Source organism: Nerophis lumbriciformis, linkage group LG19 (genome assembly GCF_033978685.3).
Source record: "Nerophis lumbriciformis linkage group LG19, RoL_Nlum_v2.1, whole genome shotgun sequence".
Classification (NCBI taxonomy): domain Eukaryota; kingdom Metazoa; phylum Chordata; class Actinopteri; order Syngnathiformes; family Syngnathidae; genus Nerophis; species Nerophis lumbriciformis.
In genome coordinates this window covers 22643079-22670072 of record NC_084566.2, presented here as the reverse complement: position 1 = coordinate 22670072, position 26994 = coordinate 22643079, and the positions used below count along the sequence as shown (strand labels likewise).

Genomic DNA, 26994 nt, shown 5'->3' with positions numbered 1-26994 from the left:
AAGAGATACAATGTATCAACATCCATCCATCCATTTTCTACCGCTTATTCCCTTTGGGGTCGCGGGGGGCGCTGGAGCCTATCTCAGCTACAATCGGGCGGAAGGCGGGGTACACTTTATTATTTAATGTATCAAAAAATGTATTTCATATATTAAACATTGGTCAATATATATATTTTATATTAATATTATTAATTATGAATATTTTCTGATATACAAGCACTATAAAATATGTTATAGAGTGTTGAAATATAAATAAGTTTAATATGTTCTACTAAACAGTTTTATTATGCTTATTGGAATTATAAAAATACAATCATTTTAAATGTGTTTATTTTTACTTTTGTACAAATTTAAAAGCAATTGAACACAAATATTATCAAATCACAATTGTGTTGACTCAAACAATACAACTTCTTATTAAAAGGTTTTATTTGTGTTCCTTACTCCATCAGCATGTTGCACTTTATGAGATGACAGATGTCGTCATGCAGAATAAGGCAGCAGCAGAATGACAACGAGATTCATATTAATAATAATAATACATGAGTTTGTCGTTCAAGAGGCCATAAGGTATTTGACAAAAGCTTCGTAGTTGATGCATCCATTAGCATCCTCTTGGTTCTGCATTAGCTGCTCCACCTCATCCTCTCGCATCTTCTCACCTGGAAAACAAAGAAGCCATACTCAAGGTGACACACACATACCTTGTTCAAGTATACTTGCGTGTGTGTTTGTGTATGTATGTATGTATGTATATATGTATACAGTATGTATATGTGTAAATGTACAGTATATCTACAGTATGTGTATATAAAGTGTGTGTGTGTGTGTGTGTGTGTATGTATGTATGTATGTATATATATATATATATATATATATATATATATATATATATATATATATATATATATATATATGTATATATATGTGTGTATGTATGTATGTATGTGTGTATATATATATGTATGTATGTATATGTGTGTATATATATATATGTATGTATATATATATGTATATATATATATATGTATATGTATATTAGTATATGTGTGTGAGTAATACAAAACCCAAAACCAGTGAAGTTGGCACGTTGTGTAAATTGTAAATAAAAACAGAATACAATGATTTGCAAATCCTTTTCAACCTATATTCAATTGAATAGACTACAAAAACAAGATACTTTATGTTCAAACCGGTAAACTGTGTTATTTTTGCAAATATTAGCTCATTTGGAATTTGATGCCTGTATTATGTTTCAAAAAAGCTGGCACAAGTGGCAAAAAAGACTGAGAAAGTTGAGGAATGCTCATCAAACACTTATTTGGAACATCCCACAGGTGAACAGGCTAATTGGGAACAGGTGGGTGCAATTATTGGGTATAAAAGCAGCTTCCAAGAAATGCTCCAGTCATTCACAAACAAGGATGGGGCGAGGGTCACCACTTTGAGAAACAAATGCGGGAGCAAACTGTCGGACAGTTTAAGAACAACTTTTCTCAACCAGCTATTGCAAGGAATTTAGGGATTTCACCATCTACGGTCCGTAATATCATCAAAAGGTTCTGAGAATCTGGAGCAATCACTGCACGTAAGCGGCAAGGTCAAAAACCAACATTGAATGCCCACGACCTTTGATCCCTCAGGCGGTACTTTATCAAAAAGCGACATCAGTGTGTAAATGATATCACCACAGTGGCTCAGGAACATTTCAGAAAACCACTGTCAGTAACTACAGTTTGTCGCTACATCTGTAAGTGCAAGTTAAAACTGTATTATATAAAGTGAAAGCCATTTACCACAAGCGGTAGAAAATGGATGGATATATATATATACATACATACATACACATACACACACAGTATGAGTATGACGTTACCAAGCGTTGCCAGGACGTGTCTCAGCTCGGCGCCCATGACGGTTCCATTGCCCTCCTTGTCAAACACCCTCAGACCCTCCACAAAGTCCTCGAAGGTTCCTTGATCTTTGGCCTTGCAGATGTGCTGATGGATGGGAAGGAACTGGTCAAAATCCATCATTTTGGACTGCATGTCTGCAAGGCAGAGACACATCATTAGGTACACCTGCACAATCACAGTACAATACAAATAAAATCAATTATTACTATAATAGCAACAGCTGTTTTTATCACTGTTTTATTGTGTTCCCTGTTTTACATGGACTTCAGTACAGCACTTTGCAAAAGTCTTGGAACACTTTTCATTCAATAGAATGATTTAAAAAAAATATTATTTAATTTTTTTAAATTGTGAATTTAAAAAGGTACATATTTTCTTAGTTTTTACTTATTAAGAATGTATATTCATAATATTGTTCAAACAAAATTGTATGTTTCCTGTATATATATATATATATATATATATATATATATATATATATATATATATATATATATATATATATATATATATATATATATATATATATATATATATATATATATATATATATATATATATACATATATACACGTTAGGTCAGGAAAAACACATAGGCTATTTCATCCCTACAAGCCTGTTTCACAGGTTACCCTGCTCGTCAGGGGATTTAAAAATAAAATCGATGAATTTCAATTACATTTTATTTTAAAATCCCCTGAAGAGCAGGGAAACCTGCAAAACAGGCTTATGGGGATGAAATAGTCTCTGTGTTTTTCCTGACCTAACGTATATTCCGCTCTACCCTGGTATTGAGCACTGTATAACGGATAATCCACAGAAACCTTGACTATATATATAGTTGAGGTTTCTGTGGTTTATATATATATATATATATTTTATTTTTTTATTTTTTTTTATTTTATTTTATTTATTTTTTTTTATTTTATCTTATTTATTTATTTATTTATTTTTTACTTACTCCCTCTGAGGGCCGCTGTACTGAAACTGTGATGTGGCCCACCATAAAAATTAGTTTGACACCCCTATAAACTATGTTTATCGAAGATATTGGAAACCTTCAGCATGGACATTTCTATGTTTACTTAGTTGATAAATACTTCAAAAAGTATCAAAAGATGCCAAAAAACAGGAGGTTTGTTGTCACCACACTCTAAGTGCATTAAAAATAAAAACAGGTACAATGTAAAATTGTTGGCCATGTTTGTTTACTTTTCACTCTTGGTGGGATACTTCTTATTCCAGCTGTGTAAAATGCTGCATTAGCAGACAACTTCCTGATTTATTTTTCAACCATGTGTAGTCATGTGTTTTATGAAATTGCATTGTCCCCTTTGAAATAAACTAATCTTAATTTATGGAGATTGTTGATGCAACAGTGACTCAAGTTTTGACTGAACTGCACTTTTATCCAGATTTTCACCACAACTGTTAGGTTTCTTCTGCAAAGTTAAGGGTAATCAAAATGTTTTTTGATACAATCCTGCAAACTGAATGAGTCATACTACAGTATGTCAGCTGTGCATCGATCAGAGCATAAATACCTTCGGCTTTGGGCTTCCCGAGCACAAACATGATCTCGGAGTTGGTGGGATTCTGTCCCAAAGCTCGGATCAGATCCCCACATTGTCCGTAGGTGATTTTCATCTCGCTGTTTGGAGTCCTGTCAAACAGCTGGAAAGCATCTTTGAAATCTGGAAAAGCAAAGACAACAAAAAGGTTTTTGTTTTTTTTAAATTGTATTGCTACATTTTTGCTGAGTGGCAACCACAAATATGAAAGTTCTTGGAGGTTTGAAAGTATTTCACTATCAGAACTAAAACGCTAACACAGTGGTTCTCAAAGCTTTTTCACTAAGTGCCACCTCCAGAAAAAAACATGGCTTCCCAAGTGCCGCCATAATGACCAACATTAAAATACTGTAGCATAGTAGGCCTAAGTACTCACTAAAACAAGGCAGAGGTTTTATTTAACAAGTATATTTAACATTTTTGGCTACTGTAACATTACACCGTTTGAACAGTAACACTGTGTTTGAATATAGGAAAATAAAACCCTGTACTTTTAATGAAGTTATTTTTTGGTGTACCACTAGTGGTACACCTACCATAGTTTGAGAATCACTGCGCTAGCAATATCTCCTTAAGACTTCAATGAAGTTAGCTTTAAATTTACTGTGTATACAGTATATTGTTTTATAGACAGAAAAACAAAAGAAGGCAAGGGAAAATTGCGGGGACAAGAAGGGGATAAGACAGAAAGATAAAAACAACAACATCAGCAAATATATGTACAAATATGATGCCAAAAAAAATAGCAAATAATCAGTTAATGAAATCGATAGTAACAACACTGAAATAAAAATGAACATTATTGCAGTACAAATGGAGCAACACAAATACCAATATAAATAACAATATTGAGAATGAATAATAATAATTACCTATATTATAAACATTACAATTGCTTCAAATGCAACAATACATACATTTAATGAATACTTAAATTACAAAAGAAAGCAAATAAGGAGAGGGGAAGAAGGGAGCAGACAATATTAACCTTATAGATTGTTATGGTATAAAATAGGTTAAGCTTTAGCAATGTTAATATATGTTTGATGCAACATAATTATATGCATGAGTGTATGTATGTATATGTGCTCGTATATGTACAGTATCTATGTATGTATGTTTGTACATTGAATGTGCATGTGTATGTATGTATGTATGAATATACATGCGTATGTATGTTTGCATGTACAATATATATATTTTTTTCAATTTAAGGAAACAATAGATAAATAAGTTGTCATATATTAATTTGGACTAAACATAAATGATCACTTTACAGTGAATGGAATGATGTGAAATCCCCAATATTGATATGCCCGAATGGCATAGCAACAACAAACAAGAATAATAATACCTCTGATATAGAGTAGAAATGTGCATGCATGATGAGTTTAGCACTAAAGCAATGTTACGATCAGCTCTTTGTCTCGTCAGCAAAGAGAAGGATAAAATACACATCCTCCTATAAATAAGACAACCACTTAGCGTACCTTCAATTTGCTCGGGGGTGAATTCCAGCTGTAGGAAGACAAAAAAGCAAGAAGCTTTAAGGGGTCAGGAGAGCAGCAAAGAGAATAAATAGTAGGATTATCTCTACATTGGCTACATGGCTCCAGTTACAGCCTGGCTGTCATCACTGGGTATCGTCACTGACCTTGGATCAGCTAATGCAGGGTTAATTTTAGATGACTTCATTGGTCTACATGGCTGGGTTATGTAGGTTAGGGGTGCTCCAGCAAGGTCAGGGTTCACATAAAGTCACTCCATGTGTATGTACAGTATTTCACTTTATGTGAATGAAACAAATGATCATCATTACTTAACTCATTAAAATACAAGTCTATTTCAACCTCTACACATATATTCATGCAGACTTTTCTAGTATTCTATTGCTTTGAATAATTATTCTCTTTATGACTAAATTCATTTCTTATCATTCCTGACTTTGAATTACAAGGCAGTAGAACCATGTTTCTTCAATGGAAAAAAAAAAATGGAATATTAAAAAAATATATAAAATATAAAAATAATTTGAATGCCCAGAAATCATTTATTGAAAAAAACTTAAATGTAAAAAACGAAGTATACATTGACTTGAATAATTAAGTAGTTATGATAAATAGTTGCAACGAGTTCTTTCTCCCAATTAATCACACAATTAAAAAAATTAACTAAATTATTCCAACATATATCAAATAAAATGATTCATCATCTAAATAATGAAGTAGTTTTGATGAGTCGTTGCGACAAGTGGTTTCTCCCATGCAGTTAAAAACTAAAGAATAATCTGAAAATAATTATACAAAATAAATGTATATTGTATATAAAATAAAACAAGCAAACATTAAAACAAAGTACATGTTTGAATAACTACACATCATTTAGAAAAAAACTAATAAAAGTAATGTACAGATTTTAAGTAATTAAGTCATTTCAACGAGTGATTTGCCCCCGCATGAAAGAAATTTATCTTTTTTTTCTTCAAATAACCATATATACATTTCAATTATTTTGGGGAATATTAATAAAAGACTCTAAATAATGAATACGTTTTAATGAGTAGCTGCAACAAATGATTTCTCCCAGTTAATCACTAAAGAAAAATATTTCTAAAATATATAAAATAGAATGATCAAATTAATATATATTTTTAAATGACCCTTTATAAATTTACAAATATTTTTCATGAATGATAAAGTTACTGTACAAACCTTAATTAAATAGCTTCAATAATTTCTCCCAGTTAATCAGTAAAGACAAATCAGAAAATAATTTTGAAATGATTCGGTTATTTGTATAACTGTAAATAATTTTGAAAAAAAACCTTTGAATAATGATACAAGTAATGCATAGACTTTAAGTAATTAAGTCGTTGCAACAAGGGATGTTTCCCAGTTAATTACTAATGAATTATCTAAAAAAAAAATATCCCCCAATATATTACATTGATTGGCTGAATATAAACTTTTTTTAAATAACCATAAATACATTTGAAGGAAAAACTTTGAGTAATAATACAAATCTCTGTTCAAATTGTATAATGAAATACAGTAGTTTGAATGAGTCTACAAGGGCCAATATAGTGAGATTTAACCACATTTTCTTTCCTTGTTAAAAATAAGTATAAACACATGAATATATAATACAATTGTGTCTAACCAGTTGACATAGAAATTATTAAGTAAAGTAATTTCATCTCAAAGCAACATTGGGAGGGCTTTTAAATACCTCACTGGGGGGGGGGGGGGGGGGGGGGAATGTCAGAAATGTGACTTTACTTACCAATTTAAAACTATTACGTTTACCTTAGATGTATTCAATATAACACACTATGCTTCCCTGTGGTTATAACCTATGATGGAGTCTTTGTATAGCTTGGCCTCCAGTAATTTCCTGTCTATAAAGAACATCTCGGTGAGCTTCTTTAACTTGAATAGGTAAGCGTGTTAAAAATGGATGGTGGCAGCAGGAAACAGGACTCTACATTTTCTTTCCCTTTCCCTTTCTTTCCAGTCCGGTGCATGACGCGGGTGGTCTTCTATTCTCAGACATAATTAATATCATACTCTGTGGTTCCTTTGTGATATGGCAAACACTGTCTTTAATAACAATAATAGAGATACAAGACCAACTTTCCATGCAATGTCATGTCGCATGTTCATTTTTAATGCTGAGTGCTCAAATTTGATACTTTTAAACAACTATTGCAGGACTTCAAGGCTTCTTTGTGCTTGCACTTCCATGTTTGTGTCACACGGTGTCTCTAAAGCTCTTTACACACTGGATTGGCTTGAATTGTCCCTTTGTCTAATAAAGTTAATGTTGAAGGAACTATCAGATTTTTGTATGTTATTTATTTTTATGATTAGGTGAGGCCGGTGATAGAAAACCAACAATTATGTCCCGGCTTAGAGTAGAATCCATTAAGAGGGCCAAAATGTCAACCTGCTCTCAGCCACTAGGAGGTCACAATGACACCATTTTAGTAATAAGTCATATACCAGTGGTTCTCAAACTTTTTTCACCAAGTACCACTTCAGAAAACACTTGGTTCTCCAAGAACTACCATAATGACAGTGGTGGGCCGTCAGGGCCGGCAAGGCCTTCTTTGCTGGCCTAGCATAACCAGAAATCATGATCATAATTAAAGATAAAAGTGTTTTTTTTATTTACTTTCCCTAAATATCTAAAATTATTCATATTCTATTCATGTCATATTATGCTTGTTCCAGTGCTGTTGTTTTTAGGTTAGAGTTTGTATCCAATCAGAATTCAGCTATCTTATGTTGCCATGCTGTATCAACAATGCAGACGTCTGTACACTGTAAGTGAACGGACGCATACAGTTGATAGACAATTGCGATAGCCAATCAGATCATGAGTTGTTGTCAGTAAGGCCTTCTAGCTGGCCTAAGGTTGAATGTGACATTTACACATCCTGTGATTGGATACTCATCGGGACCGTTAGCGGATGAATTTGAGAACACATAGAGTTGAGAGATAGTTGCTATAGCCAATCAGATCACAAGTTGTTGACAGTAGCCTATCTAGGTAGCCTGATGTTAACGAGACTGGGATTGGATACTCTTTTGTCACTCCAAAGTGAGTATCTAATCACAAGTTGCAATAAAGCAGGAAGCGGGAAGTATTTGACCCACAAAGAAGGAGAACAAAACGTTGATTAGGTGGCAGATATATATTTGCAAGGCCATTTTCAAGAAGGATATTTAAAGAGAAACTACATCTTGAGAGACGATGTCGGCGATGAAATGGGGAAATGCCCGCCATTTCCACTCGCATCAACTGACTCCGAGGGGCTATACGGCGTCGAATAGGTTCTGCAAATTGTGAGTTCAAATAATTAAATTTCATTATTTTTTCACATTTAATATGTTTCTTGCAATTTTAATTTTAACAGTACCACATAAGATATGTTTTAATCGCTGATGCGGGTTTATTGATTTTTAAATGCGCCAGAAAATAACCCGTTTTGTACAATGTTGAGGTGCTTTAATGACCAGTAGTGCGTAATTCTTAGACTTAGACTTAGACTTCCTTTTTATTGTCATTCAAATTTGAACTTTACAGCACAGATAAGAACGAAATTTTGTTACATAAGCTCATGGTAGTGCAGGATAAAAAAGCAATACGGTGCATATATAAATAAATAAATATATATAAATATATATATACAATAAATAAATATATATAAATATATATAAATAAATAAATAGATTACTGTACAGATAAATATATTGCACTTTTTCACATGCGTCCACGTTTATAGATGTATGTTATATTGTCTTTTTTATTCCAGCGAGTTAATCCATTTTGGGGGGAGTTGAGGGGATAATTTAATTATGATGCGTTCAAGAGTCTTACGACTTGAGGGAAGAAGCTGTTACAGAACCTGGAGGTTCTGCTTCGGAGGCTGCGGAACCTCTCTCTAGAGTCCAGCAGTGAAAACAGTCCTTGGTGGGGGTGGGAGGAATCTTTGCAGATTTTCTGAGCTCTGGTCAGGCAGCGGCTTTTTGCGACCTCCTGAATAGGAGGAAGAGAAGTCCTGATGATCTTTTCCGCCGTCCTCACCACTCTCTGGAGAGACTTCCAGTCTGAGCCAACGCAGGCTCCAGTCCAGACAGAGATGCAGTTGGTCAGTAGGATCTCTATAGTGCCTCTGTAGAATGTGGTGAGAATGGGGGGAGAGAGCTGTGCTCTTTTCATCCGACGCAAAAAGTGCATGCGCTGCTGAGCTCTTTTTACAAGAGCTCCGGTGTGTAGGGACCAGGTTATATTGTCAGTTATCAGCACCCCCAGGAATTGTGCTTCCCTATAGTATTTCTCCAGCAATGATCATGTGGTGACATAAATGATGGTATTTTGAGAGGAAATCACTGAAGTCGGACATCACTGAAGGCCTAGGTGGTAATACATCACCATGTTGCTAAACATGTTATAATTCTATGAGTGCAGGCTGGCTTTACAGATAATGTACATGTCATTGTACATCTAAAGTATATCAAAATAAACATAATAGAGGTGTAATGTCACCAAGTCAGCTATTGCTGCTTTTTTCAGGATTCTGATGCATGACAGCAGGTGTATGCGTTTATGTGTAGACATAGACCGTTTTGAAACTACACTTGAGTGGATGGAGATCGTTTTAACCCCAAATATGTGTTAGGCCATGTCCACACGAACACGGAGAGTTTCAGAAACGCTTATCCAAGGTTAAAACAATCTCCATTCACACAAGTGTACGGTAGTTTCAAAACTGTCTGTGTCTACACACAAACGCATACACCTGCTGTCATACACATTTTTGTCCAATCAGAAGCCTGAAAAAAGCAGCAATAGCTGACTTGGTGGCATTACACCGCTGTTATATCAATTTTGATATACCGTATTTTTCGGACTATAAGTCGCAGTTTTTTTCATAGTTTGGCCGGGGGTGCGACTTATACTCAGGAGCGACTTATGTGTGAAACTATTAACACATTACCGTAAAATATCAAATAATATTATTTAGCTCATTCACGTAAGAGACTAGACCAGTGGTTCTTAACCTGGGTTCGATCGAACCCTAGGGCAGTGGTTCTCAACCTTTTTTCAGTGATGTACCCCCTGTGAACATTTTTTAATTCAAGTACCCCCTAATGAGAGCAAAGCATTTTTGGTTGAAAAAAAGAGATAAAGAAGTAAAATACAGCACTATGTCATCAGTTTCTGATTTATTAAATTGTCTAACAGTGCAAAATATTGCTCATTTGTAATGGTCTTTCTTGAACTATTTGGAAAAAAAGATAGGTTTTTATTTATGTTTATAAAGAATTTTTGAATTGTTGCTATTTTTAGAATATTAAGAAAAAATCTCACGTACCCCTTGGCATACCTTCAAGTACCCCCAGGTGTACACATACCCCCATTTGAGAACCACTGCCCTAGGGGTTTGGTGAGTCAGCCTCAGGGGTTCGGCGGAGCCTCCACCGCGGAGGTCAAGACACACCCGACTCATCGTGTAAATAAAACTTCTCCCTATCGGCATATTATGAATACCCCCAAACAATGTTCCCTCTAATTTTCCATATGTGTGAGCAAACGCAAAAACTCCTTGAGCATTCAGTGGAGCACATGTGAGCGACGAGATGTGTCTGGAATCGGAGACATTTCTGTACACATGGAACTGAAGTAAACAATTGCTACGCACTTAGATGAGCTTGCAAAGTCTCTCGACGGATATTTCCCTACGAGAGAGTCATATCCAGCATGGGTGAGACAGCCGTTCACGTTTGCTGTTTAGACAGCAAATGTCAATGAGGAATACCTCGATGAAATCATTAAAATTCAGCAGAGCCAGGTTCAACAGCAACTCTTCAGAACAACAACACTCTCAACATTTTGGTGTCAACAAATGGAAAAGTACAGTATCCAGTTATTAGTTAAGCCCTGGAATTTTTTTATACCATTTGTTACAACATATCTTTGCGAGCAATCCTTTTCGAGGATGCTGGACATAAAAATGAAGAAAAGGAACAGACTCTGCTGTGAAAATGACCTCGGTGTGACACTTGCCAATGTGAAGCCACGCATATCTGAACTGGTCTCTCAAAGGCAACAGCAGAAGTCACACTGATTTGCAGGTGTGTATTTTGTTGTGAGTTCATGCACTGTGTTGGTTTTGTTTTTTGAACAAGGTGATGTTCATGCACGGTTCATTTTGTGCACCAGTAAAAAAAAACATATAACTTTGTCTTAAATTAAAAAAAAAAAAAGTTTTTTATTTTCCAATAAAGAAGGGTTCGGTGAATGCGCATATGAAACTGGTGAGGTTCGGTACCTCCAACAAGGTTAAGAACCACTGGACTAGACGTGTAAGATATCATGGGATTTAGCGATTAGGAGATATGTTATAGTTATTTGAATGACTCTTACCATAATATGTTACATTAACATACCAGGCACGTTCTCAGTTGGTTATTTATGCCTCATATAACGTACACTTATTCAGCCTGTTGTTCACTATTCTTTATTTATTTTAAATTGCCTTTCAAATGTCTATTCTTGGTGTTGGGTTTTATCAAATAAATTTCCCCAAAAAATGCGACTTATATATGTTTTTTTCCTTCTTTATTATGCATTTTCGGCCGGTGCGACTTATACTCTGGAGCGACTTAATTATACTCCGTAAAAATACGGTACTAGACGTACAATGGCATGTACATTATCTTTAAAACCAGCCTGCACATACACACATAATCCTGGGAACATTATTAAAGAGCGAATGCACACCTGTGCTGCTGAAAGCCAACACTCATAGAATTATAACATGTTCAGCAACATGGTGATGTATTACATGTGCAGTGAAGTGTACATTATTTCTAAAATCAGCATGTACTAAACGAGCCAAGGAAACCATTTTGCATGTGTAAGGGAAATATAAAGCATTTAATCATGGCTATAGTGCTATGGTACATGTGTAATGAAGTGTATATTGTCTTTAACATCAGTACACACTACAAGGAGGACACTACATTGGTTTTTTTTTAGTTGCTTGGTCGCTTTTTACGCACGAGCTCAGTCTACAAAAATGGAAGCAAGACACGTAAGTGAACTTCATGATTTGTCGTTAAATAAGGACTACAAACATAAGATAATGTTGCACCTTTCTTATGACACTGAAGTTGTCCCATCAGGTGGAGGTTCCACAGCAATCGTATCCGAAACAGCTGACTGTCATTAGCGCCGGCGGGAGTGTCGCAAAGCCCATTTTGATTTATCTTTTTTATTAATACGTCATGACAACCCTCCGTTTGTGCCGTGTACACGCATACGCTAAGCGGAGAGTTTTAGAACTCTACACTTTGGTCAGCGTTTGTAAAAGTCTGCGTTTTTAAAGACAGAAGTATGCGTCTGTGTGTGGCTAGAGGCCTAAACGCAAAGATAAGTATGTGTTTATTAAGTATCTGTGTTAATGTGGACATGGCCTAAGCAGAGGTGGGTAGAGTAGCCAGAAATTGTACTCAAGTAAGAGTACTGTTACTTTAGAGATTTATTACTCAAGTAAAAGTAAGGAGTAGTCACCCAAATATTTACTTGAGTAAAAGTAAAAAGTATGTTGTGAAAAAACTACTCAAGTACTGAGTAACTGATGAGTAACATACACACTCATATCATATCATATATATATATATATATATATATATATATACACACACACACACACATTTATATGTATATACATATATATATATATATATATATATATATATATACACATATATATATATATATACAGTATATAATTTATATTTATTTATTTTGCCGTTTTTGTTTACATGTTAAAGGTGTTTTAATGAATATACATGCATGTTTAACACATATAGATTCCTTTCTTTCATGAAGACAAGAATATAAGTTGGTGTATTACCTGATTCTGATGACTTGCATTGATTGTAATCAGACAGTAGTGCTGATAGCGTCCACGTTTTCAAATGGAGGAGAAAAAAAGTTCCTCCTTTCTGTGTAATACCACATGAAAGTGGTTGGTTTTTGGCATCTTATTTGTCCAGCTTCCATATTCGTTTTTATACACTTTACAAGAAATACATTGGCGGCAAACTCCGTAGCTTGCTAGCTTGTTTGCGCTGGCTTTCGGAGACTCTTGTTTTGAAAGCGCAGGCGCGATGGAGCGGCACTTTTATTGTGAAGACAGGAACTGTGCAGTCAGTCTTTAGGCTTTTGACGGGATGTACGGTTGAAATAAAAAAGGGTCTTTTTTCCTTCACACTTTTGATTGATTGATTGAAACTTTTATTAGTAGAGTGCACAGTACAGTATATATTCCGTACAATTGACCACTAAATGGTAACACCCCAATAAGTTTTTCAACTTGTTTAAGTCAGGTCATGTGACCGCCTGGCTCTGTTTGATTGGTCCAACGTCACCAGTGACTGCATCTGATTGGTGGAACGGAGTGAACGTCACCAGTGACTGTATTTGTTGAAACGCAGGCACTATGAAGGTCTGTCTGACAGACCAAAACAAACAAAGCGTGCATTAACAGATCGATAAAAATTAGTAGCGAGTAGCGAGCTGAATGTAGATAAAAGTAGCGGCGTAAAAGTAGCGTTTCTTCTCTATAAATATACTCAAGTAAAAGTAAAAGTATGTTGCATTAAAACTACTCTTAGAAGTACAATTTATCCCAAAAGTTACTCAAGTAGATGTAACGGAGTAAATGTAGCGCGTTACTACCCACCTCTGGGCCTAAGTATACTTACCCATTTAAATACCCATTTGTAAAGTCTATTACTCAAGATTTCTGTAACAACACTATATATAAATGTGAATATAAAGTAGTATAGACCATTATAATAGCTATTGTGCTATGGAGAAGATATGTTTTGAGAATATGATATTGAATTTAGAGAATAATAATTATATTGTTATTGTGGATTATAGGAAATATATATAATGTGTAATAAAGAGAGGAAACTTTGGAAGCTTCAAAGATTGTTCGTGTCTTCACTCTCCTTAAACATTGCCTGTGTTTTCCATGAGTTAGACGAGTGGTTCTTAACCTTGTTGGAGGTACCGAACCCTACCAGTTTCATATGCGCATTCACCGAACCCTTCTTTAGTGGAAACAAAAACAATTTTTTTTTTTTCAAATTCAAGACAAAGTTATGTTTTTTTTACTGGTGCACAAAATGTACCGTGCATGAACATCACCTTGTTCAAAGAACAAAACCAACACAGTGCATAAACTTGTTATGATCCGCTGCCCGGATCATATTTCTGTTTGGGTTTTCGGGTCACGTGTGTTTTCTGTTAGTCTTGGACTCATTTTGTTCCTGTCTGTGCACATTTGAGTTGGTTACCATAGTTACATATTAATTCCACCTGCCGCTTGTGTTTCTGACGCACACCTGTTGTAATCACTGACATTATTTAAAGGGGAACATTATTACCAGACCTATGTAAGCGTCAATATATACATTGATGTTGCAGAAAAAAGACCATATATTTTTTTAACCGATTTCCAAACTCTAAATGGGTGAATTTTGGCGAATTAAATATTCTCTCTCGGAGCGATGACGTCACAACGTGACGTTGCATCGGGAAGCAATCCGCCATTTTCTCAAACACCGGGTCAAAACAGCTCTGTTATTTTCCGTTTTTTCGACTGTTTTCCGTACCTTGGAGACATCATGCCTCGTCGGTGTGTTGTCGGAGGGTGTAACAACACGAACAGGGACGGATTCAAGTTGCACCAGTGGCCCAAAGATGCGAAAGTGGCAAGAAATTGGACGTTTGTTCCGCACACTTTACCGACGAAAGCTATGCTACGACAGAGATGGCAAGAATGTGTGGATATCCTGCGACACTCAAAGCAGATGCATTTCCAACGATAAAGTCAAAGAAATCTGCCGCCAGACCCCCATTGAATCTGCCAGAGTGTGTGAGCAATTCAGGGACAAATGACCTCGGTAGCACGGCAAGCAATGGCGGCAGTTTGTTCCCGCAGACGAGCGAGCTAAACCCCCCTGGATGTCTTGGCTCACACCGTCCCAAGATGATCAAGAGAAGAATATCGACCCTAGTTTACCTGGCCTGCTGACATGAGGGTATGTCTGCAGAATATATTAATTGATGAAAATTGGGCTGTCTGCACTCTCAAAGTGCATGTTGTTGCCAAATGTATTTCATATGCTGTAAACCTAGTTCATAGTTGTTAGTTTCCTTTAATGCCAAACAAACACATACCAATCGTTGGTTAGAAGGCGATCGCCGAATTCGTCCTCGCTTTCTCCTGTGTCGCTGGCTGTCGTGTCGTTTTCGTCGGTTTCGCTTGCATACGGTTCAAACCGATATGGCTCAATAGCTTCAGTTTCTTCTTCAATTTCGTTTTCGCTACCTGCCTCCACACTACAACCATCCGTTTCAATACATTCGTAATCTGTTGAATCGCTTAAGCCGCTGAAATCCGAGTCTGAATCCGAGCTAATGTTGCTATAGCTTGCTGTTCTTTCCGCCATGTTTGTTTGTGTTGGCTTCACTATGTGACGTCACAGGAAAATGGACGAGTGGTTAAAATCAGGCACTTTGAAGCTTTTTTTAGGGATATTGCGTGATGGGTAAAATTTTGAAAAAAACTTCGAAAAATATAATAAGCCACTGGGAACTGATTTTTAATGGTTTTAACAATTCTGAAATTGTGATAATGTTCCCCTTTAAGCCTGCCTTTTCCAGTCAGTCTGGCTTCTTTATTTGCGTCACGTGACTGCTACGTAAGTTTTTGCTTGTCTCCAAGCCCCTGCTAAGTGTCATAGTCTTTGCTAAGTTGTAGCCTTAGCTTCCGGTGCGCTCGGCACCTTTTCCAGTTGATTTGTTTTCTGTTTTGTACCTGTTTTGTGTTGTTTTATTATTAAATCAAGTTGTTACCTGCCAGTCCTGTCCGGATTCATCCTTTGCATCTTGGCAGAACAAAACCCCGCATCATCATGCGCCCCGAACGTGACAAAAAGATGCCAGCACCTCGTTCTCTCGCATCGGACAGCAAGGAGTCTTCGCCTCGCCGTCAGGACGCGTCGCTCCCGAAGACAGCAGCACACCAAGAATTACCAAACCTCTGAGGTTTGGTAATTCCATTCATGTTTGTGCCCAACAATTTTCCGACTGGGCTGTGAGCCAGAGGGAGACCCGCTCTGTTGACATTACGCCGCTGCCTAATGATGACGTCATCTCGCCCACTATGGATGACGTCAGAGACCAAGATTTTTTTTTAGATTCTGTTTACTCCCTCTGTCACCCCCCCACTAAGGACTTTGTTTCTAGGATTAATCCTTATGAGAAAATGTTTTCAAAATTTAGATTTTTTCAGTCTCAGTCTCCTGTTTTCCAAGCCCCGCCCCCAGTGACTTTGGCTCCGCCCCCAGTGACTAATGCTCCCAGAAATTGATTTTTTGGAAAAGGTGCCGAGCGCACCGGAAGCTAAGGCTACAACTTAGCAAAGACTATGACACTTAGCAGGGGCTTGGAGACAAACAAAAACTTACGTAGCAGTCGCGTGACGCAAATAAAGAATCCAGACTGACTGGAAAAGGCAGGCTTAAATAATGTCAGTGATTACAACAGGTGTGCGTCAGAAACACAAGCGGCAGGTGGAATTAATATGTAACTATGGTAACCAACTCAAATGTGCACAGACAGGAACAAAATGAGTCCAAGACTAACAGAAAACACACGTGACCCGAAAACCCAAACAGAAATATGATCCGGGCAGCGGATCATAACAGAACTCACAATAAAATACACACCTGCAAATCAGTGTGACTTCTTCTGTTGCCTTTGAGAGACCAGTTCAGATATGCGTGGCTTCACATTGGCAAGTGTCACACTGAGGTCATTTTCACAGCAGAGTCTGTTCCTTTTCTTCATTTTTATGTCCAGCATCCTCGAAAAGGATTGCTCGCAAAGATATGTTGTAACAAATGGTATAAAAAATTCCAGGACTTACCTAATAACTGGATACTGTACTTTTCCATTTGTTGACACCAAAATGTTGAGAGCGTTGTTGTTCTGAAGAGTTGCTGTTGAACCTGGCTCTGCTGAATTTTAATGACATTTGCTGTCTAAACAGCAAACGTGAACGGCTGTCTCACCCATGCTGGATATGACTCACTCGTAGGGAAATATCCGTCGAGAGACTTTGCAAGCTCATCTAAGTGCGTGGCAATTGTTTGCTTCAGTTCCATGTGTACAGAAATGTCTCCGATTCCAGACACATCTCGTCGCTCACATGTGCTCCACTGAATGCTCAAAGAGTTTTTGCGTTTGCTCACACATATGGAAAATTAGAGGGAACATTGTTTGGGGGTATTCATAATATGCCGATAGGGAGAAGTTTTATTTACACAATGAGTCGAGTGTGTCTTGACCGCCGCGGTGGAGGCTCCGCCGAACCCCTGAGGCTGACTCACCGAACCCCTAGGGTTTGATCGAACCCAGGTTAAGAACCACTGTGTTAGACAATGAACACAACCTTTTGGTCTACTGAACTCACACACCTGTGAGACCTGTAACAGGTGCCACCTGCTGGTTTATATGTATAAATATTTAGACTCCCAAAGACAAGATGTTTTTTGTTTTTTTTCAAGGCAAAATATCTTATTTTTGGGTCAATGCGGTATAGTCGTGAATTGTTTTTTAAATCAGGCGTGTATACCGTATTTTTCGGACTATAAGTCGCAGTTTTTTTCATAGTTTGGCCGGGCTCCAGTGCGACTTATATGTTTTTTTCCTTCTTTATTATGCATTTTCGGCAGGTGCGACTTATACTCCGGTGCGACTTATACTCCGAAAAATACGGTACATCTTTAGACCCTGAATAAGAGACGTCTTTTCCAGACTTTTTAAGGAAACAAATCTTAGTTTTAGAAGTCTAATATTTAGGTCTGTAAAATTGAATTTCTACTCTTGCATTGTGTGGTGCCACCTGCTCGTACGCAGGGATAAATCTTTAGACGCTGAAGATAAGACTTCTTTTTCAGACTTTATTTTAAGGAAAAATCCTGGTCTTAGAAGTTGTTTTTTTGTGTGTGTGTGAATGCTGTATTATTACTCTGTGCTCATGCATATGGACTATTTTATGTTTGGTGAATCTTATGAACCTTTTAGACCCTGAAGAAAAGATGTCTTTCCAGACTTAAAAAAAAATTGATCTTAGAAGTCTTCTTATATTTGGTTCAAAAGTTTAATTACTTTCTAAGGGAATCTTTTGTTTGGCACCACCTTCTGGTGTGCATGTATAAATATTTACACCCCAAAGAGAAGATGTCTTTTCCAGACTTAAAGAAAAAAATCTTTGGCTTAGAAGTCTTTTATTTGGGTCATTGCTGTATTATTACTTTTGAGTCATGCACATAAATTGCTCTGTCTTTGATGTTGAATAATGGACGTTTTTACCGTGATAGATGCAGGGTTGAACACCGGGGTCTTAGGGCGCTCAGGTTCAGGTGCTTTGGGTGCCGGCGCAGGTGCCGGCTCTTCCTTCTTCTTTGGCGCCATGGCGGGAAGCTGTCAAGAAGGAAAGTAAAAAGACGAGGGTCTTTGCTTTGATCCAGCTAGAGTGGTCCGGGGTGGCCCATTAAGTCTCTTTATCCGGCTCCCCCAGGTGCCATCTCCACCCCCTTTACACGCTGACGCTGCCAACAATGACAAGAGCACTATAAAAGGATACGGCTTTGGTGTTTCTATTTAGGACAAAGGTTCTAGTGCATGTCATCACGATGTTAGCTGGAATGCTTGGAACCTTCGACTAATCATATCACCTCCTTTTTTAGTTGCAGCCGTGACCTTGTTGGCTGAAAGGGTGATGGATGTTTGCAAGGATGAACACAATTATGATTGCCTGTAGGCGGGGTGCAATTTGGAGCTCACCAGTCAAAATTAAATCAATGAAAAACACAATGGACTGTAAGCCTCTGGCTAAACAACCTGCAGGCAATATTTGATCAGAATGACCATTTGTGCTTTGAAGATGATGATCACAAATGGAACACAATAATAGATTATTGGTGGAATATACAGTACAGGCCAAAGTTTGGACACACCTTCTCATTCAATGCGTTTTCTTTATTTTCATGATTATTTACATTGTAGATTGTCACTGAAGGCATCAAAACTATGAATGAACATGTGGAGTTATGTACTTAACAAAAAAAATTTAAATAACTAAAGCATGTTTGATATTCTAGTTTCTTCAAAATAGCCACCGATTGCTCTGATTACTGTTTTGCACACTCTTGGCATTCTCTCGATGAGCTTCAAGAGGTAGTCACCTGAAATGGTTTTCACTTCACAGGTGTCATAATTTTGATGCCTTCAATGACAATCAACAATGTAAGTAGTCATGAAAATAAAGAAAATACATTGAAATGCTGCGATGAGTTGGCGACTTGTCCAGGGTGTACCCCGCCTTCCGCCCGATTGTAGCTGAGATAGGCTCCAGCGCCCCCCGCGACCTCGAAGGGAATAAGCGGTAGAAAATGGATGGATCGATGGATGCATTGAAATGTGAAGCTGTGTCCAAACTTTTGGCCTGTACTATTATGTATTATTAAAATATTTCTTATACCAAAACAACTTTTTGAAGTTTGCTCCCATGCACCTTCAGCGGTAAAAAAGAAGAAAAAAAGTGGGTTTTAATGTAGATGCACTGCACAACTGCTTCTGAATTGCCCATAAAAATTGGTAGACGTCTCCTGCATGTTTGAAAACATAACAAAATTCCACAGGTAGGAGCATGATAACATGAATGTGCAGTAAATGAGAGGGTCTCTATGGTGATGCCCCACAGAGTACATGCAAAATCCTCATTTAAATAAGGCGGTTTGCACAACTTAACAATTATACTCGCAGTCTTAGTAAATCACAACGCGCCCACTAATAGTGCATGCTATTTTATAGATTGCACACTTTGTTTACCGCATGATATTTGGATTTTAGCTCGCTCTAGTGGCTTTTTAAAAAATAAGTCAAAATGGAAAAAGATGGGGGCGGAAATAAATGTTTTTGTTTAATATGGTTTCTATAGGAGGACAAAATTATTCGAAAGCCCACTGTTAAATGTTTATGTTTATGCTTCACTGATGACAGTATTTGGCGGGCGCCATTTTGTCCTAATAATTTCGGCGGTCCTTGAACTCCCCGTAGTTTGTTTACATGTACAACTTTCTCCGACGCTGCCACAGAAAGATGTGTTTCATGTCAATCCTTCTTTGTCTCATTTTGACCATCAAACTTTTCATGCTGTGCGTGAATGCACAAACGTGAGCTTTGTTGATGTTATTGACTTAATTGTTGGAGTGCTTATCAGGCATATCTGGTCACTGCATGACTGCAAGCTAATCTGTATTTATTAAACAGTTATTAAGCAGTGGCACAAACATTCATGTCATTTCCAAAACAGAAAGTGCAAGATTGTCAGAGACATTTTAAAACAAGCTATGAGTGCACTTTTGTGCATGATGACACAGAAGATATTTCAATAAGTGTCACATAAAAATTAGCTGCATATCAAATAGTATATGTCCTACGGTGTTGATGTGGAAATAGTTGCTTCGGCATTTAGTTGGTGTGGCACCGAACGGAGATGTTGACATGTAAAGACATATTCCCGCTTGAAGCCAAACCACCGTCAGACGATGGATCCCGTGCTGTTTTTTTGGGGAATTAATTATTCCTCCATTTGTTACCAGATTCGCACCTTCTTTCTCTCGTATTACCACTCAAACCACACCGTTAGCTGTTAGCATTACAGCTAACGTTACCATGTCGCTACCTCTGACGTTGCTCACGTGACAGTATGTGACGTATGTAAGAAGGTGCGCTTCTTTTAAAGTCTCTGTGAGAAAGAGAGACAGGAAAGAGTGAGAAAAGCATGCAGTTTAATGCCCCGCAGCTAAAAGCAACTCCGTGAGAACGTATACTCGAATATCACGATATAGTCATTTTCTATATCGCACAGAGACAAACCTGTGATATATCGATATAATCAATATATAGCAGCCCTAACTGACAATTCAACTTAGCACAAGAAAACGCGCTGCACGACTGCTTGTATAGGAGGTTTTGAATGTAGGCTGATAAATCAGATAATGTTTTTTTTGCTAATATTGGAGCGATATCAATGGATCAGGACACAACTACAAACCCCGTTTCTATATGAGTTGGGAAATTGTGTAAAATGTAAATGCATTACAAAGACAATATATTTGATGTTCAAACTCATAAACTTTATTTATTTTTTGCAAATAATAATTAACTTAGAATTTCATGGCTGCAAGTAGTTGGGAAAGGGCATGTTCACCACTGTGTTACATGGCCTTTCCTTTTAACAACACTCAGTAAACTTTTGGGAACTGAGGAGACATGTTGATGTAACACATGGCTTGGCATTGTCTTGCTGAAATAAGCAGGGGCATCCATGGTAACGTTGCTTGGATGGCAACATATGTTGCTCCAAAACCTGTATGTACCTTTCAGCATTAATGGCGCCTTCACAGATGTGTAAGTTACCCATGTCTTGGGCACTAATACACCCCCATACCATCACAGATGCTGGCTTTTCAACTTTGCGCCTATAACAATCCGGATGGTTCTTTTCCTCTTTGGTCCGGAGGACACAACGTCCACAGTTTCCAAAAACAATTTGAAATGTGGACTCGTCAGACCACAGAACACTTTTTTTTCAGTCCATCTTAGATGAGCTCAGGCCCAGTGAAGCCGACGGCGTTTCTGGATGTTGATGATAAACGGTTTTTGCCTTGCATAGGAGAGTTTTAACTTGCACTCACAGATGTAGCGACCAACTGTAGTTACTGACAGTGGGTTTCTGAAGTGTTCCTGAGCCCATGTGGTGATATCCTTTACACACTGATGTCGCTTGTTGATGCAGTACAGCCTGAGGGATCGAAGGTCACAGGCTTAGCTGCTTGCGTGCAGTGATTTCTCCAGATTCTCTGAACCCTTTGATGATATTACGGACCATAGATGGTGAAATCCCTAAATTCCTTGCAATAGCTGGTTGAGAAAGGTTTTTCTTAAACTGTTCAACAATTTGCTCACACATTTGTTGACAAAGTGGTGACCCTCGCCCCATCCTTGTTTGTGAATGACTGAGCATTTCATGGAATCTACTTTTATACCCAATCATGGCACCCACCTGTTCCCAATTTGCCTGTTCACCTGTGGGATGTTCCAAATAAGTGTTTGATGAGCATTCCTCAACTTTATCAGTATTTATTGCCAGCTTTCCCAACTTCTTTGTCACGTGTTGCTGGCATCAAATTCTAAAGTTAATGATTATTTGCAAAAAAAAAATGCTTATCAGTTTGAACATCAAATATGTTGTCTTTGTAGCATATTCAATTGAATATGGGTTGAAAATGTTTTGCAAATCATTGTATTCCGTTTATATTTACATCTAACACAATTTCCCAACTCATATGGAAACGGGGTTTGTAGTTAGTTGGAAGTTCCTACAAGCAAAAAAACTACACCTCTCGCACAAAATATTGATGCTTGTTTTCATGGTCGAAGTAGATTTATTTTCTTTATTTCGTCTTCTAACAGTGGTTAATTACTGTTTAGACTGGTGTGCTAATTAAGAAGGAACTTAGGCTCTACGTTTAACTTTTCTTAAAAGCTAATAGGCGGGTGTTTTCTTGTTTTCACATAATCTTAATACTGTATGAACAGTGCTTAATTTCTTTTTACGCTTTAATTTATACGTCCACGATTGTGTCACGCAAACAGTACAAATGCACCGAGTCCCCGCGCTGCCGAGAAAAGAAGCTCATGCATTAGCGTCAGCTCTCAGTAGTCGTGAGTTTGTAGCTGAAAGGCCAGCACGTTTGCTCGAGCATGACGAGGCAATAAAACATGGTCTGGGCTCAGGGAAACAACATTCATTAAATTCACATTTGGGGGAAACACATTAATTAGTTTTGGGTTTTTTTTCCAGAGTCTCTTACTATGGTCTGAGCTCAAGTGGAATGGACAATGGAACATGAATTAATTAGATCAGCCTTACTTGTTACTATAATAAATCACGGGTTCATTTGATATTCACAAAACTTTGTGGAAGGGTGGCGCATACATCAAGGAATAATCTACAGTATTAAAGGGGAACTGCACTTTTTTCAAATGTTGCCTATCGTTCACAATCATTATGAGAGACAAGAACACGTCTGTTTTTTTTTTAAAGATTTTAAAGATGATAAACGCTTGCAGAATGTGGCTAATAGGAGAGACCGTTGTAGCCTTCAAAGCCCTCTTAACACAACTAGAAAACCCTCCATCAACGTATTTTATACACCAGGGGTGTCAAACTCAAATACAGAGTGGGCCAAAATTTAAAACTGAACAAAGCTGCGGGCCAAGGTTGAACAAATGAACCTTTTAATAGGGACCCAAACAAGTTTTGCATTGAATATTGAACAAGCAAGGCTTATATAACTTTATAGTGACATGCAAAATCGAGTTTCAAATAATAATAATAATAATTAAAAAATATCAATGGCATATCAAATACAATTTAAATAAAAATTGAATGCCTCTTTTCTATTTGCAGCCTTCTGAGGTAAATATCAACATTAACTTTTTCCACAGGCTAATAAATTAGAAAATAAAATAACAATGAATAAACCAACCATTCAGGACTTTAAACTGCTCAGTTTGCGACACACTGATCTAATCTGATGTGCCCAAGCCAGATACCTGCCATCTTTTCTTGGATGCTAGTTCATTAATGTCGGGGCTCAGGCTTTGAGGTGAGGCATCTTTCATTATCCAGCGAAGTTGTTCATCAGTCATTATACCTCGTAGTCCACCCGGACCACAGTCTTGCGGGCGTGCTTTAAAGGCACTGCGTTTATCGTCCTCCACGAGCTGTCGTCACGTTTGCTTTTCATCCATTCCAACAACGTGTCGGCCCGATCACAAAATATGTGCGACTTCATCACGCACGCACACACACGTAAATGCAAGCATACTTGGCCAACAGCGATACAGGTTACACTGACGGTGCCCGTATAAATAACTTTAACACTGTTAGAAATATGCACCACACTGTGAATCCACACCAAACAAGAATGACAAACACATTTTGGGAGAACATCCGCACAGTAACACAACATAAACACAACAAAACAAATACCCAGAATCCCATTCAGCCCTAACTTTTCCGGGCTGCAATATACAACCCCGCTACCACCAAAATAATGGAGAACAATGATAGGAAAAGATGATAGGGATAAACTACATTATAATAACTTTCAAAAATACAATTACATTTATTTTTTCCTTCGTTATTTGCTAATCAGAAAAAGTACTGTTGGCATGTAATTTATTTTGAAATTGTGGAAAAAACGGGGTAAAAAAAGACATTGAAGTAAATGATTGAAAATAGTTAAGATAATGTTTTGAAATATTTATTTTATTTCTTCAGTCAGAAAAGTAAAAAAAAAAGGCTTATAATGTACTTTACAATAGACTAGAATTCATGCAAGAAACCATATTTGTTAACCAATTACGTTTTTAAACCTGATGATGAAATAAAATCATCTTAAATAAAAAACGGGCTATGACGTATGCTAATCTTACTAAGTAGGTTTTATTTGGTTTGGTTTGCTTTTTTTTTCATTCTATCTGCATTAAAGCAGTGGTTTTGAAACTATTTTCACCAAAGACCAACTCAGAAAACACTTGGCTCCCCAAACATTAAATTACAAGAGTGTAGTAGGCCCAAGTACTCATTAAAACAATACAGAGGTTTTATTTAACTGCCGATGAGCGGGTCTATTCAGGTCTATTTTCATACAAAAGGAACACCGGATTATAAGGCACATTAAAGGGGTATATTATTTTGTTTTTTCTAAATGTAAAACACTTTCTTGTGGTCTACATAACATGTAATGGTGGTTCTTTGGTCAAAATGTTGCATAGATTATGTTTCACAGACCATCTTCAAGCCGCTTTCTGACAGTCGCTTCAGGATGCGCCGTTTTGGCTCACCTTCGGCAGCGTCTTTTCTCCGTCATCTTTGTTGTAGCGGTGTAGCGTGCAAGAACGGGAGTGGAAGAAGTGTCAAAAGATGGAGTTAACTGTTTTAATGACATTCAGACTTTACTTCAATCAATAACGGAGCAGCATCTTCTCATCCGTGGCTCACTAGTGCAATAACCCCGGAAATGTGTCCCGTGAAAAACCGTCCGATTGGAACTCTCTAATAACTAAAGTTCCTTGGGTGGATAATGTAAACTCACAATACCGGTATGTTTTAGCGCTTTCATGGCGAGTTTACTGACAGATATTAGTTAGAACTTTATACTACTTTATATTAGAAATGGCAACAGCAGAGGATGAATGCCCCATAACAAGAAGATAGAGAAAAAGAAGAAGCTTATCGACTACGGTGTCGGCAGGGACTACAGAGACGGGAATGCTCGCAAATTTTCAGGACTTATGCAGATCCCAAATACAGATCAGCAGGTAAGACAAGTTGCTTTTGCATAATACTGCGAAACAAAACACCAGATGATACGTCTTACCTTATACACACATCATAATAATACTTGTATGTTTAAGCACAGTACAATCCATCAAGCGGTGCGGCTTCATTGCTTACCAACGTCGTACTAAAACATTTTGACAGATTTTTGAGCGCCGTGTGTAATGTTCTATATTTTCAATGGAACATATACAATTGCGATGTTGTTTACTTGAGTCATATTGCAGTCCACATGTACCGTATTTTTCGGACTATAAGTCGCAGTTTTTTTCATAGTCTGGCCAGGCTCCAGTGCAACTTATTTATGTTTTTTTCCTTCTTTATTATGCATTTTCGGCAGGTGCGACTTATACTCCGGTGCGACTTATACTCTGAAAAATACGGTATCTCTTATGTGTGACTGCCATCTACTGGTCACACTTATCATTTCACCATGTACCAAATAAAATCGCTTCGAGGTCAGTGAGCACAACCAAAATTATTCCGTACATTAGGCGCATCGGGTTATAAGGCGCACTGTCGAGTTTTGAGAAAATGAAAAGATTTTAAGTGCGCCTTATAGTCCGAAAAATATGGTATATTTAGGATTTTTGGCCACTATAACACGACACACAGTTTGGACATTAACAGTGTGTTTGAATATAGGAAAATAAAACACTGTATTTTAATCAAGTGATTCTTTGGTGTACCACTAAACGAAGGACGTGTACCACGAGTGTTACACGTCCCACATTTTAAGAATCACTGCATGAGAGGATTACACGTTATTCTTTTTTTCTATTACTTAATTCTATAATTACCTACTCCATTTATATCCTATTCTATCTAAATTTATATGGACATACTATTGCTCTTGTGGTATTCATTGGGCTAAATCTGGGACCTCCAGTGCTGAATTTTGGGCCATCTTTTATATCTTGCGTGCTGGTATGACAGTGAAGTTCCATGAAGAAATATGCTGTAGTTCAATAATTTATCAGCGTTCAATGAAAGTAATCATCCACACACCTGTGGGAGGTTTTGTTCTTGTTCCTCATTATTTTTAAAGGGTCAGTGAGAGCATGGTTGTCATGTTGGTTCTGACTCAAAGAGGTGACATGTGTCACAGAACAAGCCGCCCACCCGCCAGTACCAGGTGGTTGTCATCGACAGGCTCCACCCCAACAATCCGTCACTCGACCGACCGCATCAACTCGCGCCCTCAGAGCATCCAAGACACTTTTGCTATTCTGGAGTCCGTTGTGCCACTGGCACGCCGCGTGGAAAGAAAGCCTGATCTCTGCATACAATGCCAATTGTTTGGGCCACTCACCGGGTGACTTTGAAAGCAGCTGTGGCCTCTGCTGCTTCCAAGGCTCGGAAACGGCGGCCCGTCGTTATGTAATTCCCAGAACAATAGTGTGATGTATCCGAAAGGGGAACCTGCGGA

The 26994-nt window shown here is 37.5% G+C and overlaps 1 protein-coding gene across 1 annotated transcript; it reads right to left on the bottom strand.

Annotated features, from left to right (window-relative positions):
• Positions 1-444: 444 nt before the first annotated feature.
• myl13 (myosin, light chain 13) lies at positions 445-26994 on the bottom strand. The gene is made up of 6 exons (XM_061979885.2): positions 26878-26994; positions 18458-18568; positions 4981-5008; positions 3464-3613; positions 1880-2053; positions 445-665 (listed from the first exon to the last, which is right to left on the bottom strand). The coding sequence occupies exons 2-6, from the start codon at positions 18557-18559 to the stop codon at positions 559-561; spliced, it is 561 nt and encodes a 186-aa protein (XP_061835869.1). The 5' UTR covers positions 18560-18568; positions 26878-26994; the 3' UTR covers positions 445-558.

What these genes read in the sequence shown, in the direction of transcription:
- myl13 (XM_061979885.2), bottom strand. Translation starts at nt 18,559, where the DNA reads ATGGCGCCAAAGAAGAAGGAAGAGCCGGCACCTGCGCCGGCACCCAAA. An exon ending in TCAACCCTGCATCTATCACG is followed by an intron (nt 5,009 to 18,457) that starts GTAAAAACGTCC and finishes GTCTTCCTACAG; the next exon opens with CTGGAATTCACCCCCGAGCA. An exon ending in CGGGAAGCCCAAAGCCGAAG is followed by an intron (nt 2,054 to 3,463) that starts GTATTTATGCTC and finishes TCTGCCTTGCAG; the next exon opens with ACATGCAGTCCAAAATGATG.